At 44.4% G+C, this 22086-nt stretch overlaps 1 protein-coding gene and 1 long non-coding RNA gene across 9 annotated transcripts in view; one reads left to right on the top strand and one right to left on the bottom strand.

Moving 5' to 3' along the window:
• KCTD1 (potassium channel tetramerization domain containing 1) overlaps positions 1-22086 on the top strand; it is a 100228-nt gene that overhangs the window by 22530 nt on the left and 55612 nt on the right. For 2 of the 8 annotated variants that reach the window (XM_058832764.1, XM_058832762.1), the window contains exon 1: positions 10507-10694. The exons of 2 other annotated variants lie outside the window; for them this stretch is intronic. Coding sequence is in view for 3 of the 6 variants with exons in the window: in XM_058832760.1 (XP_058688743.1) it covers positions 11264-13114 (1851 nt within the window). In the remaining 3 variants the exon portion in view is untranslated. Of the gene's footprint in view, positions 1-10076; positions 11032-11173; positions 13115-22086 lie in introns of those variants that run through there. 4 more of the 8 variants (XM_058832760.1, XM_058832759.1, XM_058832761.1 and 1 more) reach the window with 4 other exon arrangements.
• Positions 6123-12166, bottom strand: LOC131576261 (uncharacterized). The gene is made up of 3 exons (XR_009276945.1): positions 12037-12166; positions 8712-8766; positions 6123-7063 (listed from the first exon to the last, which is right to left on the bottom strand). It is a non-coding gene; the product is annotated as an uncharacterized LOC131576261 (long non-coding RNA).

Below are 22086 nucleotides of genomic sequence, written 5' to 3'. Positions count from 1 at the left end.
TTACTTCTCTCTGTTATGACTTTGCAAGTTACCATGGGTCAGACTAGTTGTCATGAATCCAAGAAGAGCTCCCCTCAACATTGCTAATTTTCCTGATGTGATTTTCTAGAGCTCCCGATACCTCCTAGAAAATCTTCATGACCCTGAGCTCTGTATCAACTTTAAGGTCTCACATGTCTCATTAGGGTACAGCAGCATTCTTGGCATCCTTGCAGTCTACTGAGAATGTCCTTTAAAAATATAATAGTTAGTTGAATGATGGCTGATTTCAGTGAGCAAGCGGACTTTCTATATCTTCCATGAGGAAATGAAGCCAAATATGTGATTCAGATTATTCTACCGGAAAGTTTTTAGCTCTTGTGCCCAGATTACTAATATTTTCCCCCAAGGTGTATGCATTTTGCAGTGAGCACAAACAGAGTGGCATGGATCACCAGAAGCTCTCAGATGACTGCAAACAGCTGAGACTGAATTCTCCTTTCCCCTGTCTCTTTGATAAGCCTTATTCTGTTGGCAGATTCAACAGAGTCAACCCAGGCAGTGTCAGCCCAGAACAGAAGGATGTTCTTCATGGCTGGATGCAAAAGGACAGGTGCAACAAGTGGTCTTAGATTCTCTTTTCTTGCTTTTGGAGTGTTTCTTGAAGTACTTTGCAGGATTAGGTAATAGGTGTTTTATAGTAATAGGTAATTTCCACATGATAAAAGTTTTTTATCATGTTTTGAACATGATAAAGGTCTTCATTATCCAGCCAAGTGTCTTCAAACTGGTTATGCCAATGCAATAAAATCCTTTCCCACTTCTGTGTACTATTTTGTGATTCAGCAACATTTTACACACACTTGAGAGATACAGTCTTTTAGCACTATGTCAAACAATTCTATAATCAAAGACAGAAGTTTTATCAACTGTTTTTGATTGTTTCCTTATTTACATTAGTCAGTTTTCAGCTGAAGTGGTTTTTTTGCTTTGGTTTATTTTTTTATTCCAGTTGAAGTTGTAGAACATTCACAACATTTTCTGTTTCTTTCATGTCCTTTCTGCAAAGCAGAAGAAATTGAGAGGAATGATTCTCTCTCTGAGGTTAAAATGAAGGATAAATCTTTCATACAAGCAAGTGATAGCTTGCCTACTGCCTATTAAAATAATCATTTATGCATAGGACTTTGAGAAACTACTACTGTAGGGCCAATATTTGCCACCTTTCATTAAAAAATGTATTATTACTGACATACTGTGTGGAGGAGACTTGTCTAATACAAGTACCACAGTGCTTATGTTCAAATTATGCTGGAAAATGTTGCTTTATTTTTCTGAAGCTTTCAAATAGTGAAAACTTTTCTTATTTCTTTATTTCAAAATTGTTCTATTGACCAGCAGGTAAAATGCTAAAAGCTTTCAGATATTGCTCCACTAATTTACCCCAAAATACTGAAAAGGTCTTGAACTTACGTACATTTGTTGTTTTATCAAGTCACCCAGCTCTAGAGAAAGCTTAAGAGATGGAGCAGTCCTTCAGAGAGCATGAACAAAACCAGAATTCAGCTGCCTACACCTCAGGTGGGCTTTTGAGCAGCACAGAGAAGGGAGGTAGTGGCATTTGTCCATGGCACTAGGATGAATCTTCATGGAAGCTCAGTTTGTGGATAGAAAGTATAAAGAAATGAAGGCCTGGAAAAAATCCCCAACATGGAGGTGGTTTGGAGTATTTCTGGTACTCCTGCAGTGGGCTGGAATTCTCAACATGACTTCCTAGAATAGTACCAGGCTTCTTGGACCTCACAGAGATTAAGAGCCAGGCAGACAGGTACCCCTGCAAGGGTCAAACTTGTTCTGTTGAGCAGCCAAAAGGCCTCTGGGTTTGTATCCTCCGCACAACAAAATTTCATCAAGCCCAGTAAGTGAAAATGATTATAAAAGTCCTGGATGGACAGTCTAGCCCATGAGCAGCCCACCATGTGGCTCTGGCATGATACAGCATCAGAATAATTTCCCTGTATGATTTTGGATGCAATGAAAGCCAGGAAGCAAAGCAGGCAGGTTCAAAGAGATTTCCTGTCTGTGGATGCTAATTCATGCTGCTGACCTCAGTAGGACATCAGGATTTTTCTAGTTTATTCAGCTGCGTGTGGGGCTCTCTCTACGCCTCCCTAATTAGCCCAGGCACTAGTGGCCAAACTGGAATTCAGTAGCTAAAATCCTGTCCCTCCCTATTTGGGATCTGACAAACTCATTCGAAGCAATAGGTTAACAAAATGAATCTACAACTTCCTTCAATATTCCTGCAAAATACAGTGCCTGTCCCAAAAAAATGTTGAAAATTGTTCCAGATTCTTTGATCCATTTAGCTTTAAAAACAAAGCTCCTATTATTCTGCCTCTACACTTTAGACATGACTGACATTCCTAAGTACTTAAACTCCACTACTTTCTGATTGAATTAAACTAGTTCTTAGAGACTACTGTGAAACATTTTCGTGTAAGCCAAGCCCAATAGATTGTGCTGGACCAAAGAAAAGCTTAAAAATTTGGGAACTCCAGTGAAAATAGAAGAACTAAGATGATTAAATGCTCTGTCTGGAGTTGTGGAGAACAATCCAGGGGTAACTGCTGAAAATACAGTGAAATAGTAGGAGATTTTGGTAATGTACCCAGAAAATCACATCTAGCTAGTCTTAAGGAAAAGAAAAATGTGGTACAGAAAATGTAAACCATAGAAAGAATGTATTTCCCTTCACTCTACTACCAGTGTGCCAGAAAGACCAAAGGTCAACTGTTCAGAAGAACACTGTGTTCACTAACTCTAATTTAATTATCTACATAAGCAGACATGTTTGTAAATGGCTAAGGACCAAGCAGCTCCCATGGAAACTGTATCAGGTGCAAGCCTGTTTAAAAAGTACAGCTGACTTAAATACCTATACAACCATTTTTGAGTGCAGAGACCTCCTGTTAATCAGAACAAAAAAGTTATTGGTTCTGAGAACTCAAAGAAATCTGGGTATGAATTTCTTGAAGTAGTTCTTTGTGAGCAGTTCTTTGACTCTTCTAAACGTATTGCCAAAGAGGTAGCAAAAATGGTTTGTGTAGGATTTGGATGGTGATTTTTTGATTAAGAAATATGTGAGGCAAAAAAGTCAGTAATTTAGAGACTTATCCAGAAAACCAATTCAAGTCATCAGCTCAGTTCTCAGAGGCAATTTTATCTGGGAAATCCCAGGAGTTCCAACCACCAGCGTTCAGAATAAAATCTTAATCATATTTTACAGTGATTTCTTCTTCCTAAAATTACAAAACTGTGGCTCGCCACCTGATTTCCAAGTATTTACAGAGCAGTAATTCAAGGTTTCAAAGTTGTCTGCCAAAGACTAATTTTAAACCTCTCGGTTCCAGCATATGGAGGAAGAAACTCCAACCAAGTATCATGAAGCTCTGAGATTTGGCAACCCTGTTATCAAGATGCTACTGTCGAGGCAAAATCAATAGGAATGGCCTTGAAAGAAAAACCCTATTATCTCTCACCAGCTCTTCAAACTATCCATCCCCCAAGAAACTCTGAATTGGAATAGGATGCTGGGCTGTTTGGAAAGAGATTAAATTGTTCGCAGCTGCTTGGGAATTAACAAATTTCCTCCTCTTTACAGTGGAACACAGCGTATTTCTGAGCCAGGTGGAGGATACCGTGTGAGGTTCTTGTAGGACCTGGAGTTGGCACAAAGAATAACGTTTTCAAGTCTGCACATATATCTGAGTTACCAGGGCTCAATAATAATTTTCTGGCAGATTAGTCCTGCCCTACAGCAGGTTTCTATGATCACTAAAGCCAGAATGAAAGCAATGGGTCTGGATTTCACAGTTTATATCCTTCCACACTGAAGCTTTGATTTTAAACACTTGCTTTATTTATTTTTTTTCCTTTTGACACCGATCAGCAAGAACAAGTGTGACAACTCACAGGTAAACACAAAATAAACTGAAGGAACAGCTCCATAATAGACCAAGTGACACACTCACAACTTGAAGGAAATTATTCAGAATAACTCGATAAACCTTTGCCAAGATTGCTAATGGAGAGATCAAGCACTACAAATTGCAAATGTGACCTTGTTTTGTCCAAGGCAAAGGAAGACTTTGTAATTTTTCTCTTGCTTGTTTTAACAATGCTCATTTCTACTAAAAGCAGGGTCTTAACTGGCAAATAGCTACCTGCTTGTAGTTGTATAATTCAGTTCATGAATGTGCAAAATCTTTGCTCTAGGATTTTTTAGATTATTTTAATTTATTTGATGATACCTTTTGTTCTGTAAAAAGAAATTGAGTTTTAGCCTTGATCTTCAAATAAGAAAACTTTGATTCAAGCCCAGCTTAACCTTTCATGGATAGAAAAAGCAAGGCTATTCAAAGCACAGTACAATTCAGGGATGGAAAAAAAAGCTTTGCAGTTAAGCATTCTCAACAATTGCAGAAGTGGTTTGTTGGGTTTTTTTAATGCCAAACTCTTAAAAAATATTGATGCTTACCAGATGCTAGAAGGTATTTTTCATCTGTTTTATTATCTGATGCTGAAGAAAGAGAAGTACATCCAATACATCCAGTCTTTTTCACTAAACTTTATCAATTTTCTTTATATTTTCTCTGAATCATTTCAGGTTTTCTGCTTTTCCAGGCTTTACTCTCTGTAAGTTAAAATACAGCAAAATGCAGGTGCAAACTGCAAAGAGACCTGAAAGGTCCTTTATGGCCTCTGGCTTTAAACCTCAAATGAAAGTCCTGACAGTATCCTGAGGCTTTTACCCCAGTTTCACCTGAAGACAGATACAGTGGGAACACTTAGTTAATGCAAGTGGTTTTACATAAAGGACTTTGCTTACTTTTTAATATTCTGCCACATGTTCTACCATTTTTTTCTTGGTATTAATTAAATTACGCTGATAAAGGAGGTGATGGGGTCTGGCAGTAAACATTGCTATACTTCTTTTATCCCAGTACTCTTTTTTCATATGACCTATGAATTTATTCTCTTCTACTTGAATGCTGCTTTACAAGTTAGTGTAACTTAAAATTCAACAGCAGCAGAAAGGTGGGTCTGGGTGACAGCATGAGCAGGGCTCTGACACTGTTTAACAGTATGTTTACACCCTCTGTGGGCTTCCTTTGAACTCACACAATTCTAGAGTTGCTTAAATTGGGTTTGTGTCAACCCAGCTGAGATAACTCAATTGAGAAGGGAAAATCCAAGAAGACAGACCATTGGTACTGGGGTTTTTGCTACATAAATACCTGAAAGGGAATTTCCAAATTCACGATGACACAGACATAATACTGATGGAAAAGGGGAATAATCAGTTTATTTCAGTCACTAAATCAAAACAAAAGTATATTGGCAGTGAATTCATGGTATAAAGAGGCTTTTAAGTCACTAGTCGGCGGTCAAAAGAAGATTCCCTTTTCCATGCTGGGCTGGAGGCCAGCTGTGGTCTTGTCCCTTGAGGACCCCATGCTCTGAGGAAAACCTGGTATGAATAAGTTGCATGAGGTGTAAAGCTCTACCTCTGGCCCTGCGTGGGATTCAGTGCTTAGCACACCTCACGGCAGCACAGAAACTTTGGGTCGTGAAGTGGGGATGGTAAAAGGAAGTGAGATAAAATCCATATGGTACAGATTCAGGTTGGAAAGTGCACTTCTTCATGATATTACATTCTTGTTTGGATTCAGTTTTTTTGGATTTTTTTCCTTGTTTCTTAAAGGAATGCTCAAGGAGTTTTCTTACCCAGACCTTGTTATCATATAACCAACTAGTTGTCCCTCCCTGCATTTCTAGACCTCATCCAGCCTAGTGTGACTTCCAGCCTGACCTCATAGTTCAAAATAAACTTTTACTGGAAGATTATGATCAGAAAATAGGATTTCAAGAGCTCCATATCCAATACAGCATAAAGTTATGCTCTATTACATAGTACTTAAAACACAGTATGAAGTGAAAACTTGTACTTAGACCTATACCACCTATAAGTTTTGGGGTTTCACAGGGATCTCTCTCTTTGGAGCTCCCTTTCTTGAGTTACTGGCTTGGTCCTTCTAAATTTCCTTCACCTTCATGTAGTATGTATGGACTCTGTTGAGAAGAAATAAAAACTAACCGATTTCCAGCCTGGATAGAAAGAGCTCTTTCTCCCTCCACGGAGAGTAAACTTTGTGCCACTAACACACCGGGCTGCTCATTGTCAGTAGTTCATAGAAATAATCAGACAACCACTAATGCAACTTTAACCAGGTACCACTGTGCCACACAGACCGGCCAATTTGTTCTGAGTGCCCTCAACACCAGAGAAGCAAAGACAAACACAAACTGAAATGCAGCTAAATAAAAGCATTAATATATCTCCTGGCAACTTACCTGCAGCACATTTTAAAAGACCCTTAAAACCTTTATGCAGCACAATGCAATTTATTACCTGCCTCTCTCCAAGTTGTCTGACAACATAGCTCTTCTATATTTTTGGAAGCAAAAATGCTCCAGCTGCTTGACACTGAAAATAAAGGTGATTTGCGAAGTCTTGCCTTTTAATTTGCCAAGCACTGGATGTGTGCTTTCTTACAAAGATGATGACTCGTGTTTTCTCTGGTTTATTTTGAAAACAAAGCAATCAGGAAACAAATCATGGCTTCGGCAACAAAAATATTGCTTTAGAAAAAAAAAAAAAAAAGAAAAAAAAGCAAGCAGTGAGTAACGGCAAAATATATCTGTGGGGAAAAAATAAATAAAATAGAAGCATACTGGGAAAATAGGCTTTTGGTTGGCACCAGGGAGCTTCACAAGGGGGCTGGCTTGATGCTTCCTTCACGTTTCACAAGGTTTGGGTGGTAGCTGGTGCTTTGATATGCGCAAGTATTACTAACATTTCATAATATGACAATCTAAGAGGTGAAATAGCTTTTGTATTTTAAAATCCATTAAGAACAGCTGCAACTTAGTGCTGATGGATACATCCTCACTTTACTAAATCAATGTCTCCTTTGTTGAGTTATATGTAGCTGTTTCATTGCCACGCAGATGGGAGATGCTAAAAAAAAAAAAGAAAAAGAAAAAAAAATTGAAATAAAGAAGATTTAAAATCTGTGATAGCACACTACACGTTAGCATTAGCTGTCCCTAGTATGAAAAAGTAATGAAACAAGTAGAAATACCACATACAAAAATAACACAGTAAAATAAAAACAGAATTAGCATTTGAAGTGACAATTCTGAAATGCTAAAAAAGCTTATCTCAAAACTGCATGTTTCTGGGTGGGAGAAGGATTTCTAGGACATGCTTTTTCCCTAAGTGAATTTTCCAGGAGTCCCAAGTGTTATTTGCCTTCTAGTTCTGTAGTGTCAATATGGATTTCTCATACCCATTTCCACATAGCCTGCCTCTACAGTGAAAACATCTTGTGTTTAGAAAACATATTAAGACATTTAAAAAAAAAAAAATGTTTATTGTATTTAAACTAACAGTAAAAGTGTACATGGAGGAAAAGTTATTTCCCTTAAAAAAATGCCAGGTGGCCAGCATTAGGGTTGACCCACAACTTTGTTTGAAGCGCTGTGTTTTAAATAACCTTTTCTAGATGCCTAGACAGGATCCTAAGAAGCAAACAGACCCAATGTTTTTTCTTTGCCTCTTGGTTTTTGGGGGTATTCCAGTTTAGTTCCTCGTGAAGCCTCATGATGAAACACCTACCAAGACTCACCAAAGCATGAAGGTTTAGGTGGCTGTAAATGAAATAACCACTTACAGCAGTTACGGGAGAAGTAGATTGTATTAGTCTGAAGGAGAATTGGGCTGTGGAAAGCTTTAGCACAATAGCTGATTGTCAAAGAACACAGCTCTAGCAAGCTCTCTGCTTGCCAGGAGCGAGGCCAGGGGCAAGAGTAGCTTAAAAAAGAAGTGAAGAAAGACCTGAAACTATTTGCCAATGTCGTAACAAGCACTACCTTTATTGTAAACCGCCTGACTCATGGAGAAGGTTGTTTTGGTTTTTAAACTGGCATGCTCATTCTGTGGCATATGAACTGATCTCCAAATACTCATAAGGATAATCCTTAGTGAGGCCAGTCCATTATTAGTGTTCTGTGGGTATCACGTCTTCTTTACTGACAGCAGCAATAAAATGTGTTCTCCAAGTGCGGACAGGACATATTTGAGAATCAGCCTCAAACCTTGAGTCCTAGGGGAGAATGCAGAATGCTGTCTATGCCTGCACAGAGCTCTCAGCAGGATAAACCTCTGATTAGTGACGTTGAGGGTGGAGTGGATGTAAGTTTAATGTTATATGCCAGCTCACATTAGACAACCTTGTGCAACTCTGTCAGTTTTGGAATGCAGTTCGATTACCTTATCTAACTGGAGAGCTTGAACAATAGGACTTAAACTTCTGGAAAACAAATGACTAGGTTAATGCTATTTTTAGGAACATAGACAAATAAGTAAGTTAACATATATGTATATGATTAACTTTCCTATATGCATATCGGCTATACAGGTATATAACTTATGCATGTGTTTTCCCAGTTATGGGCACCTGCAGCACTCTGAACACCTCACTTGCTGCTCTCTGAATTCCCCCTGGCTGCTGAGGTGCTTCCACTTGATATGTGTAATATGGATGCTCCGTATACATTTTTCCCCTCCAACCTCACTGCAAGTTCTTTATGTCCTTTATACTTACTATTCATATACTGGGCTGCATATTCATCTGCAAGTCTGTCAACATAGTTCACCTCCTGTAATCAGAAAATGGTGATTAAATGAACATCCAAGTACAGAAGCTGTCAACCTGGTGTTCATCTTTTTTTTAAACAGTAAAAAAAAAAAATATTCAATTACCTTTTGCACTCATATGGCTCTGAAAAGGTCTTTTTTAAAAAGTGGCTTCAACGATCTTAAGACAGAATCAAAGGTCAATGCCTATCACGTAATTTTTAGCATTTACAGGAACAATAAAGAAAAATAATCTCTGTAAAAAAAGTTCATGCTGCAAGCCCTGCAGTTCTCTGTCTTCTAGAGTGGGTTGTAATAGCTCTTAAAAGGAGTTTGTCTGGGACATTTAGCTTTTAACCACAACAAGGTATTGTTTCTATTAGCTATCTGTTTCAGCATCTGGTCCCTCTCATGGGAAGGTCTTTGAGACTTTGTTTCAGGATTAGGTTACAGATAAAGTAGGAGAAGGGAAAGAAAACCCTTATTTATGTACTCTTACGTGCATAGGAAAAAAAAACAACAGAATTTTATATATGTGCCAATCGACCTAAGAGGGAACATAATCCGCTCTCGAACTACAGTGAGCACAACTTCTGTAGTGCGTGCAACAACTTTGACCTTCGTGTAATTACTCCAGGCTTACATCAATATAACAGTGCCGGGTTTCTCTTCAATTATTTCCCGGGAGTGGCAGGCTCTCTTCCCGCAGTGCTTATTTATTTCGAATTGGCCTAATTTGCTCAACAATTTACACATCCCTTCTTTGGCATCCCACGTTTCCCCGGACGGCCAGAGCTGGAGCTGTCCGGGCCGCCCCGTCCGTGGCCGTCGGTCTCTGCCCCACGGGGCTCGGCACTGCCCAGCACCGACGGGCACCGAGCCCCCCCAGAGGGAACCACCACGGCTGGGGCCCGGCGCTGAGCAATTCTTACGGATGAGTAAGCAGCAAATGTGGTAAACTCCGGCCAAGAGCTCTGCAATTAGGGCTATAATTTCAGGTGTAGCCAGCAGTCGTAATGAATATTTATTTCATCGTACCGAATAAAAGAAATAGCCCCGCCAAATAGCACGAGGAGCGAGTTCTGTGGGGCAGTTTGGTTTGGACAGTGGGGGTGCTGTCGGCAGGGTACCCACCTCATCCCCTCCCGTCCCGAGTGGGACAGGCTCCCTCTCCCCGCGCACCGCGGCCGTGGGCTTATGCCCTCGCTCCTGCCCGAGCCCAGCCCGGCCAAGGACCCTTCCCGGGCAGGCAGGGTAAGGAAGACAGTGTGCAGCCAGCCGCCTTCCCGGGGCAGAGCCGGGCGGGGACGGAGCGCCCCGCGGGCGCGCACGGGGCGGGGGGCGCGGGCCGGCGGGGGCAGGGCTGAGCCGGGGCTCCGCGCCCCCCGCCCGCGCTGCGCCGCTCCGGGGCTCCCCTCTGCCAATAAGGCAAAGCGGCCGTATTGGGTCCGGCGGCTCCGCACCCCGGCTGCGGGAGTCCCCTCGGGTTTTTGCTCCGTCGCTGAGGAGGGTAGCTGAGGAAGAACGCGGGCGCGATGGGAGGCAGCGGCAGCACGGGGGGGCCGAGGTCCCTCCGGCTGCCCTAAGGTCTGCAGCCCCCGCGAGCAAGAGGGCGGCCCGGAGCGCCCGTCAGCCCCCGAGTCCTTATTGCTCCCTCTCCGCAGCCAGCCTCGCCGGGGCTCCCGCAAGCCGAGCGAGCGCCGCGGCTACCAGCTGGCTGTTCCCGGGCGGACTCCGAGCCGCACGGATGCAATGCCCCGAGCGCCCGTCTCCTCCCGAGCCCCTCGACCGAAATCCGGGCACCCGACTAAAGGTGCGAGGTCGGCGGCGGGCGATGTCGCGGCAGTACGGCAGGAGGGGAACGGGGCCGGGTCCTCCGCCCGCTTCCCGGCAGCATCCTATCGAGGTCTGAGCCGTGCTGCGGACAGGCACAGGCTGCTGAGTCTTTTGTGTGCGTGTGTTTGGGTTTTGTTTGGTTTTTTGTTTGGTTTTTCTTTTCTTTTCTTCGCTTTGCGGTTTTTTTCCTTTCCGTTTTGGTCTGTGTTTAAGTTACTGTGGAACGAGGAGGTGCGAGGCGTCGTAGCAGCTCGGTGGCGGTCCGTTCTTACCGAAAGAGCCGCTCCATACGCGGAGTGCTTTCTTTTTCGGATATGGGGAGGTGGGACGGGCGCCGGGGGTGGCGAGGGATCCTCCGGGCCGGGGCGCACCTGCCCGGCGGTCCCCCCACCCGCGCCCAGCGCCCATCAGCGCTGCTCGACGGGACGGACCCGAGGTGAGCGGCGGGCGCGGTAAGTACGGCTCCTTTTCCCCGCGGTGCCCCCTCAGCGCGACTCAGCCTCCTCCCCATCCATCCGAACCTCTCCCGCCCCTTCCCCGCCGCCGCCAGTGGGAGCGCGGCCCCTTTAAGAGCCCGGCTTTGCCTCCCGGTAGCTGAAGGTCATTAAAACACAAAAGCGCTCCAGCGCTGCGGTCCAATATAGCGCATGCGCCCTGCCCGAGGACTGGCAGGGAGACGGCAATATGGCGAGAATGCCTGGCAGCGGCGGCGGCGGCGGAGAGTGGAGCGGTGGCGGCGGAGGGGGCGGCGGACGCGGCGGAGGCGGCGGGAACAATGCGGGGGACCGGCCGTCCGGCCGCGGCGTCGCCCCCCGCCCGCACCGCTACTGCAGCGCCGGCGAGGAGGAGGAGGGCGAGGAGGAGGATGAGATCCAGGAGGTGCAGATAACGGGGGACGAGGAGGAGGAGGACGGAGCCGATGGGGGGCTGCTGCTGGACGAGGAGGAGGAGGAAGAGGAGATGGGTCTGGAGTGGGACGGCGAGGAGGAGACGGAGCCGCTGCCGCCCGCCCCGGGCCGTACGCCGGGCGGCGGCAGCAGCGGCGTCGGGGCTGCCCCGGGGGGCGCCGCGGCGGCTGCCCCGGGGGGCGGCGGCGGCGGCGGCCCCGGGGGGGCGGCGGAGGACGCGGAGCTGGAGGCGGCCCTGCTGCTGCAGCGGCCGGAGCGGGCGCGGCTGAGCGAGAACACGCGGCTGGCCACCCGCTACGCCGTGCGCATCTTCCGCGAGTACCTGAGCGAGAAGGCGCAGAGCCCCGACTTCGAGACCATGGACAAGGGGGCGCTCTGCCGGGTCCTGCGCTCCTTCTACGCCGAGGCGCGCTCCAAGAGCGGGCAGCTCTACTCCAAGTCCTCCCTCATCAGCATCCGCAGCTCCCTAAACCGCTACCTCAACGAGCCGCCCTACTGCCGCACCCTCGACCTCACCAAGGACCCCGAGCTCCGCGCCGCCAACCTCACCCTGGCCGCTGTCATCCGCAAGCTGGAGGAGCAGGGCGCCGGGCCGGTGGTGCAGAAGCAGGCCATCACCCGCGCCGACCTCCGCAAGCTCTACACTTGCAGCGTGTTCAGCACCCAGAGCCCCTTCGGGCTCCTCAACAAGGTCTGGTTCGAGACCTGCATGTACTTCTGCACCCGGGGCCGGGAGAACCAGCGGGAGCTGGAGGAGGACTCGTTCGGGCTGGCCGTGGATGAGGACGGACGCAAGTTCGTCTACTTCAAGGCACTGGGGCCCTACCACAAGTCGCGCTCGTCCTCGTGGAGCAAGAAGCGGGCGGAGAGCAGTGACGAGGAGAACCTGCCTCGCATGTATGAGACTGGCACAGAGTTCTGCCCCTACGCCAGCTTTGTCAAGTACCTCTCCAAGCGCAACCCCCTCTGCAAGGCCTTCTTCCAGCGCCCGCGGGACCACTGCAGCGAGGGTGACATCACCTGGTATGAGAACAAGGCCATCGGGAAGAACCTCCTGGGTACCCGCATGCAGATGCTCTCCAAGGCGGCCAAGCTCTCCAAGACCTACACCAACCACTGCATTGGTGCCGTCTCCATTGCCACCCTCAACAGTATCGCTGGCATTGGCACCAAGCTGGGAGGACTGCAGCCACCCCACCACCACCACCCCCCTCCCCACCACCACCACCTCCTCCACCACCCCGCTGGCGGGGGCTGCTACACCCCTGCCGCCCTCAATGGTGGACCTCGGCCGCGGCCACCCGCTGCCAACCCCTATGTGCTGCCCAAAGACGGTGACGCTGCGCCAGTGAAAGCAGAAGCGGCCGCAGTGGCCCCGGCCAAGCGGGCGCTCTACGAGGCAGTGTTCCCAGCAGGGGCTGCGGCCGGCGGTGACGCTTGTGGGCCCTCTGCCTCCCCCAAAAGACTCTGCCGCCGCCCCGCTGAGCCCCTGGATGCCGCTGCGCCAGCCGTGGTGGTGGTCTCAGTGAAACATGACCCCTTGCCTCACCTCCTCCCCGAAGCAAATGGGCACAGAAGCACCACCTCACCCACAGTAGTTTCACCTGCTATTGTTTCCCCCACACAGGTAACCGGAAAAAGAAAAAGGAAAAAGAAAAAAAAAAAAAAAGTGGCAACCCCTCACCCTGCCCCACATAGTCTGCACTGCCCCCCTCCTTTCTTCCCCCAAGGCTGGGCACTGAGGCACACTGCCAGCATTGGGGTGGCTCTTGGGGTCACGCTCACTCTTCAGGCACCCAAAGAGCCCAGACGCGTTATATATAACTTATATAGATAAGTTATCCAACCTATTTGTCCCCGCAATCTCTTCGTTCCCTGCCACCGGTCCAGTGGCCACTCACTGTGTGCCTGGGTGTTGGATTTGAATGGTGCCTGGGTTCTGCCATGCTCCCCCTTGGCAGCACCGACAGCTCAGCCCTATGGGCTCCCCTTTTCCTCCTTTTTTATTTCTTTCCCCCCCTCTTTTATTTCTCTTTTTGCAGGAGATGTGACTTATGAAAGTCGGGCCAGAATAGTAGATAGGGGCATCAGGTATCATTAGTATGTGTGGTGTTCTTGATGTGCTAATGAACTATTTGAATAACCTCAAATGCAGGAAACAGCCGGGAGAATACTCAATTACACACTAGTAATGAGGGTGTAATTTTAAACTTCAGAAGTTAACAAGAGGGTTAATATGGCAATTGCATTCATCTTGTATTTGTTTATTTAAAATAGCTCTGTTTCCTGGCAGTCATCCTTTTTTTTTTTTTTTTTTTTTTTTTAAGGCAAATTGTCTTTAGTTGCATTAGTTACCATAGTGGTGAAATATACAGTAAGAGCACAATTAAACGGGTTTAGGTGCAGCTTAGCTGTGGAATGAGCCCAAACTCATTAGATGTGTTTCTTTAAGGTAAAACGGTGTTGTCGAAAACGCTGCTGAGCTGTGCCTTAATGTGTGCCTTGCGGAGCCCCCTCTGCTGTGTGCCAGCACGTGCTGCTGCCTGCTCCCCATCCCCTCCAACAGTACTTTCCTCTCGGGTGTTTGAGCGCCGGAGCTAAATTACTTCAATTAAACACTCACTGCACCTCTGCAATTGGCTTGAAGTTTGGAAGTCGTTCTAACTAAATCTGTAAAGCGCATGCAGTTACGTTGTGCCCCATAAAATACCACGTTTCAGGCAAGAACTTTTACTGCTGGCTGCCCTACATGATTACAAAACCCCTCTGACATTCTTGTGTCAAGTAATAACAGGGATCGCAGCCGTCAGCCAGAGAGCACGGCGCTGGGCAAGCACAGGTATATGACATGCCTGAGCTGTTTCCCGAGTGGAAATACCAGTTCTGGACAGACTGACCCTTTCAAACAGTTTGCCAACTAATCAACCAGCCTGAAGGCTAATTGGGGTGGGGAGGGGGAGGGCAGGGCTCCCAATGAATGCCTGCATAAGCATCTATGTTCTTAAAGATACCTGTGACTTCTCCTTTCTTCCAGGGAGGCTTTTTTTTGGACCACTTCAGTGGAGTACTGTAGCTTGATCTCCTGCTGTGTGTATCTGGTGTCTCTGAATGGCTCAGAGGCTTGATTATGTGCAGATAATGTTTTTGTTCTAGCTCATTATTTCAGGTAAAAGCTAATGCTCCTCACTGTATTTAACCCTAGATTCTTCCCCTTGCTTTTAATGATCTTGAAAGTAATTTTGAAACTTCGGATATAGTTTAGCTTTTTAGAAGGAGCACCGCACTGTGTGTCTGGTAAGGGAAAGAGGGAACTGGGCAGAGCAGTCAGTGGTCACAGGGTGTGTGTGTCTTTAACCTGTTAAATGAGGTGTCCTGGTACTTTCAGTTGTCGGACTAGAGAACTCGATCTCTACTCTGGCCCACAAATCCCTTCACGCTTGCATAAGGCTTAGGCGAGGAGAAATCCAGCTGCTGTCGTGTTTGTTGTAAAGCCGTGCTTCCTACAGGAAGCGTTCGGAGCTGTAATTCTCATTAACAGCAGGCTGTGGGGAGAAAGGGAGAAATAGCTAAAATAGAGTACACAGGCATCTGCTGTTTTCCTAAGTGTATCAAGAAAGAAGATGAGCAATCAGCAAGGATACTAGAACTAGAGAGTGTGGGGTTTTGTCAGTAATTATATGGAAATGTTTACCTCCATTCACAATTTCATGAGTTAAAAAAGGTGTCCAGTAACTTTTGTACCTGAATCTTGCCTTTGCTACAAACTTCATTAATTTAAGTCTTTAACAGAAAAAAAAAAAAAAAAAAAAAGTTTTTTTTTTTTTTCTTCCTTTTTTATCACCAATTTTACTTGTGTCAGTTTTAACTTATGCACTTCTGGGATGTGACAAAATGAAAAAATACTGGCTGTGGAATGGATTTCCTTGGGAGAATGTTAATGCTAAACTTTTTCTGTCTAGCTACCTTTTATGATACTTACACTAATCGAGGTCCAGAGCATTTCCTGGGGAAATTAATGACTGGATGAGGTTAATGGCCCAAGGCATTGCCTCAAGCCATTGACTCTCCCAACTGGTCATTAATCTTCAGGAAATGCCCTGACCCTCAATCGTTATTGCTTAATTATAAACAAAGAGTTTCTAGGCCTTTTACTGAATATATCTCATCAAGTACCATGGCACTAAATTCCACTGTTGACAAATATTTCTGATTCCTTGAAAACATGAAGGTCATAAGTTTGTGGTTTATTGGTTGTCTTTGTAGTTAGTCTTTCAGGGGTCTGCTGAACTCATGGATTTGTGCAATACTCTGGTGAAAAAGTGGTGGCATAATGTGTGGGTTTCTTAGCATCTTTATACTGTGCTTTTTTTTTTTAATAGCATTAAGTAAAGTGTGGAAGATGAAAGTACTAAATGGGGTGTCTTCAATTTGCATTGACTATCTGAGCAAGAATGTTAATTTTATGCTTTTGTGTTGTAGCTCCCATTTTTTGTTTTAGCCTCAAATTGTCTTTTCAACACGGGCTTTATAGGAGCCTTTTCCAGAGCTCAGGAATGGTACATTAATGTTTGTCTTGATCCAACTATTGCTTTAGGTTTTAGCCTTAAGAGCAGCATTTATAGGGTATTTTAAGCATACAGAGCTGCCATCATGGCACAACTTTCTTTTCAGTCCTTATTTGCTCTGAAGTGTAGCAATTTTCCTGCCACTGACAGCAGTACTTCAGTTCAAGCTGATGACAGAGAGATGTAATTTGGCTGTTGTTCATCTCCCATGTTGCTGAAAGATGAACAATAGCGAAAGCTTAAACTTTGATGCTACAATGTGGTGGTAGCTTTTGGGTTTTATAGACTGGGTACATGCTGAACTTACTACAGTAGTAATAGCCAAAAATAGGTGTAGGAAGATATTTGGCCTCTGCCATGGGGGAGGAGGGTTGCCTGTCACTTGCAAATGCTTTGGTTACGTTTCTTCTGTAACTCTGTTGGGTTTCTCTGGGCTGTTTGTGAAGAATTTATTAGCTATTAAGATATCTACCAAAAGCTTGGTCATTAAACCTGAGTCATGTGCATTGGTCATAGCTGTTTTGGGGAATCCCGAAATGCCTTTTTGTTTTTGGTTTTTGCCCTTCTGCTTTAAATTCAGAGTTTTTTTGCTGTCTTTTGATCTGGCACATGTCTTTTCATTGCTTTACATTCTCTTTGAAAGACTTACTTTGACCCAAACCAGAAATCTACTTCTGGCTGCAGGTTTTGCAAAAGAAGGCAGAGCAATAGCACGTGAGGAATACAAGTAGGCGGTAGGCACAACCGGGAGCAAATCAAAGTGAGCTAACAAGTCTAGCCCTTTTTAGTCTTGGATTTTGGAGGAGGTGGATAAGAATCTGTCTGCTTGATCTTTGATCTGGGAACATCCTGCACGTTCCTTAAATGGCCACAAAAAAGACTTGTGTTTTGTACAAGTATCTCTAGTACTCTGACCAGAATTGTTGCTAGGTGCTTTCCCAGTAAGCAGGGCAGGAGAACTCATCAGGCAGCTTCAGAGAAGGATGCTTAGGATAGTGGTGTAAAGATGCTAGGCTTTATTTCTACCAGGATAATAGATGGAGCAATATCCCTATCTTAAGGGCCTGAAGTACAGTGGCTATTAAGACTGATGACTGCTAAATACCTTGTTAGTTCTTGTGACAGTGCTACTGTTGTTCAGGTTTCAGAGGTTAGTGCTGGCTGCCCTACTGCATAGTTAGTGCTCTTTTCTTTGATTGCTGGATTATCCCAGGTTGCAAGAAAATCCACAATTTGCTAGGTGTCTTTTTTAAGAGAAGCACTGAGGTTAAAATCGTAGAACGTAAGGGTTAAAGAAACTTTAATCTATAGTTTAAGAAATAGTATCTACTGTAGAGGCTACTGTTTGTTACTTTGTTACTTATGGGATTGTTTAATGAGGAAGATCTTTCCTCATCAAAAGTGCCCTCAAATCCTTGGAGGGCAGGGGGGATAAGGTAGTAATGGTGTCAAGTATGGTCCCCAAAGCCTTCTTACCAATGTCTATAGTGAAATGCAGGAATCCTGGCTATTGCTCTTTTGGGTGGAAATCAGTGTTGTTTGTAACTGAGTGCTTCTAAAGATTGCTGAAGAGAGATAGGGTCTTTCTTTTTAAGAAAGTAGGGTATCCTAGGCTACATTCCTTATAATGGACATGAAGCTTTGTAGACATGTGAGTGTTTCCCGAGGTGAGTATGAGAAGCAGAATAGAGATTAGGCTTAGTGATCTCATATACAGCTTTGGGGGCAATGCGTGCACTGAAAGGAGTCAACTGGCTTTTCTTTCCTGGACTGAGGTTGGTCCATGTTGAATCAGCAGTTAGGGAGGGAGTTGATTTAAGGTGACTTGGGAGAGTATTTCAGAGCAGATCCAAGAATGGTGTTTTGATACATACATTTAGAATGGTGGCTATGGAGCAAAAGGTCCAATACTGTCTTTGTAGGTCCTCTTGGTTGCATTGGCATGATGTGTTGGAAATATTAAATTGTGGAACTATTTCAGCTGGTGATTTATACTATCACCTAATTATTAAATATATTTTTCCTTTTTAGAAGTCAAACTCATTTTATTTAGTTGCGTCACATGAGCTACTTGGAGAACTTGCTCTGTCCAGCCTTCAGTGATGGCAAAGAATGCAAGAGGTGACCAGTTCCTTGTAGCTCAAATGAATATGACCTTAGTAATACAATCAGGAGAAAAAAACAACATCACTGAAGTGCTGCTGTATTTTGACACTCTTACATCCTATAGAATCAGAAATGACTGTGTTAGTACTCTATGCACATCAAAGATAAAATGCATGAGCTTAAAGGCAGCAGAGAGCTGGTTTTTTGTTGTTTTTTTTTTTTTTTAATAAAAAAGTATTCTGTGATTATCCTGTAAAAGATTTCCCATTGCCCACTGCTCTGTTTCTAGAGAGCAAGAGATCAGAAACTGCTCAGTCTAATTGGTGATACTGTATGACAGAGAGCTGCCTTTTTTCATGTATGGTGTAGAAATAAATGAGTGCTTAAACCCTTTGAAACACACCACTACTGCAAAAGCCATAGGCTGTAATTAAATTGAATGTGGGGTTGTACTGTCTTGTGCCCATGGCTATAAACTTGATAACAGGCCATGGTACCCCCACTATTGTGTTCGAAGTTGGAACCTAATTAGAGATGTTGTAGATTTTCAGTCACTTTCGAAGCCTTTCTGTTCATCTTTTTCCCTGTGTCCTTTCTTATTATTTTGCTTTTCTGTTTCTGAAGCAACAAATGCACCCTTCTTTTCAGACGGAAATTGTTAAGGGCATGTAGCCAAATATGTATGTGCAAGATAAATTTTTTATCATATTTTGGATTCAAGGGACAAGTGTTGGTAACTGCATTTTATCTGATGTGGAAGAGATTTATTAGTGTTGAGACAGTAAAAATATATAATCATGTTTCCAGGGAATGCTTTCATACTCTTCCAGGCATTAGAATGGGGAATAAGGAAGGGATTGGAACTTCTCATAATACCTTGATCTAAAAGTAACATTGGAAGATGTATAATTGTATTCTGTTCTGGTTGTTTTTTGGGGATTATCAACAAGGAAAAATGGCTTTTCTGGGCTTTTAGAAATTTACATGCTTTGCACTCATCCAGTTTTAGTTGATCTGAAAACCTTCAAACTTGCTAAGGACTTAATCCCCCATGAGAACAAGTACCTTTGATGTGTTCTTAATGCAACTTTTAGTTTCAAAAGGAATCAAAATTGTAGCGCACAAATGTATTATAAATATTTCCAATAAATTCTTGGTTATTTGATAAGCTTACCTATTGTATGCACCTGTATACTTCTGTAGGAGAGATGATTTTAATGAAATGGAAATTGAATGGCATTTTAAAGCCCCATTCACTTTACCAATGTATGGATTTTTAATTTTATTTTTTTCACTGTATGTTTAGGACACAGCTGCTCCATATAGCACAGTTCTGAGCTAGCACCTCCTTGGGACTTCTGATTTACTTCAAACCCTAACCTGAGTGTTCTGATGTGGTTTGCATGTTCTTGGTACTAAAATTGTTCATGTAGTCTGGATATAATGCACTATTGTGTGGCTTCTGGAAAGAGGTAATCACTTCTCTTCAAACAGCGTCACCAGCTGCAGGAAGCCAATCCTTCCCCAAGGTTAGAGGTAGGAGATGAGGACTGAGTGGAGCTTTCTAGTGGGGGTAGCTCGTGGTGAAAGGAAGGTTGTTTGGTAAATGCTGTTCATGTAACACAGGCTGGAGCACTTGTCTGTGTAAAGGGAAGAGAGCAGAAAACTTCACAGAAGGCGAGGTGTGAAGCTGAATTTTGGCTTTCTTTTCCAAAGGAGTTTTTGCTTTCCTTTTCTTGTGTCCTCATCAAAAAAGTCTTTTGGAGTTGCTTGGGTGATTTCTGAGCTGAACTTACCTCTTCCACAGTGCTTTACTTCCCACACTCCTCTGAAAAGTGCCCAGGGACCAGATCTGGTGATGCTGTTGTTTGTTTTAGTTTGATTTTTAATATCAGGAGTGAGAGGAAGATAAGCCTGTGTAGTTGAGACTCTTGTGCTTGGTAGCTCAAATGAAGGAGCCACAGCTCTCAGGCTCTCCTGCAAATTGGCACCTGGGTACTCAGTTACTACTTCTGTGTCAGCCTGTCAGAAATGTAATGCATAAATGAACGACTTCCCTAAAACACCTTTATTTTAAGCCTTTTGTGTGTGTGTGTGTCTGCCTGTGTTTATTCAAAATTAAAGATTGCTGGAAAAATTTCAAGAGTGATTTCTCAACCCATTTAGCTGAATCCTGAGCTTTCACTCACCACAGTGATATTTTTAGCTGCTTCTTTTGCTGCTGTTGATTTTTCTCTGTGTGGTTCTATTTGGCTCCAAAAGTGGCAGAGGGAGGCTGGTCTGCAGTAAGGGCAGCATACTGTGTCTGATGCCTTGGCTTTGAGTCATTCAAGTCCAGTGTAGTCATACTGAGCTCTTACTCTGATGTAGGGTGAGCTTGTCCCCACCTTGCTGGTGTGAGCTCTTGTTTCATGGGTGAGGTGTCTGCAGTGCGCATTGAAACTCTTGGGCTCAGTAGCACCAGTGGTTAATTACTGAGCATCCTCTGGCTGGAAGCTCACCTGGAGAAGTAGCAGCAGAAGCATGTGGTGTGTCTGGCCAGTGTGGGGGGTGGGAGCACAGGTGTGTGGGTTTAGCATGAAAGAGAGGGGAAATCCGCTCACATTGCCCTCCTCACTTCATTTCTACTTGGGGTGGCTTGAGACTCTTTTTGACCTTTTGCCTGAAATGTAGAGAAGAGGAGAAGCAAGGAAGGTGAAGTGGACTTAAATAGCTCCCTTCCCTTCCCTTCCCTTCCCTTCCCTTCCCTTCCCTTCCCTTCCCTTCCCTTCCCTTCCCTTCCCTTCCCTTCCCTTCCCTTCCCTTCCCTTCCCTTCCCTTCCCTTCCCTTCCCTTCCCTTCCCTTCCCTTCCCTTCCCTTCCCTTCCCTTCCCTTCCCTTCCCTTCCCTTCCCTTCCCTTCCCTTCCCTTCCCTTCCCTTCCCTTCCCCTGATAAATTCCTTCCCTTGTATTGAAATCATCCCATTCAGAAGAATTCAAGTCATCTGAAGTGCTGTAATTAACCCATCTAGTTTTGATGCCAAACTGGGAGGACCTAGCTGAGAGTTGGGTTGACAAGCTGGAAAGTGTAAATGGGAGCACAGATGTCCGAACAGAATCCTATGGCTGTAGTACAAACTGTGTTTAAAATTCAGATAAAGAGGGAGCTTGCTTCAACTGATTGCCTTTTTGAGGGTTTCCCTGTGTTTCTAATGATTTTATAACTAGCAGCACTGTCTAGTCACAAAAAAAAGCTTGCTTGCTATTCCTCCTTATCTCAGATATGACACTGATACTGGCTGTTTGTGGTGATGCTTTTTGTAGGCTTTTATCAAGTTGATCAGTACTGGTTTCCATCTTGGGTTTAGAAAATGTGCCTTTCTTCTTGTCATGATACAGTAGTTTCTGGAAGCTCTCTCTGGACTGTTGCAAGACCAGGTTCACATTTTGCTCAAGTTTTTAAAATGCTTTTTAAGGGATGGGGGAAATAATAAGATGCTCTAAGCTTGTGCAGTTTGGCTATTCAGTTGCAGTTCAGAAAGAACTGTTGAGGTTTTCAGTTTATTTTCTCTTGTCTCTTAATTTAGTAATGCTGAAGTATGTATCTTGCTGATTATCTCTTTGAAACTACAGTTTCTTGAGAAAAAAAAACAAAAACACTTTCTCTGAAAACACACACTGATCAGTGACTGACAGACTTGGGAGTGGAAAAATAATTGTTCTTCAAGGAAGAACAGATAAGGCAAAGCTATGTGGTCCGTGAAATCATGTGAGGAAAAACTTATCTAGAACTGACTGATTCTGGGATTTTCCTCAGCACAAACACTTGAAAAAGTTATATTCCTTAACACAGATGGCAATGCAAAATTCCTCAGTCTTTGAATCTGCTTTTTTTCCCGCCAAGTACCATTTGAAAATAAAATGGGCAGAATGGGACTAATGTTGTTTC

The sequence above is a fragment of the Poecile atricapillus genome, chromosome 2 (assembly GCF_030490865.1).
Source record: "Poecile atricapillus isolate bPoeAtr1 chromosome 2, bPoeAtr1.hap1, whole genome shotgun sequence".
NCBI lineage: Eukaryota > Metazoa > Chordata > Aves > Passeriformes > Paridae > Poecile > Poecile atricapillus.
The sequence above is the reverse complement of the archived record's forward strand: the minus strand, read 5'-3'. Positions and strand labels throughout refer to the sequence as shown.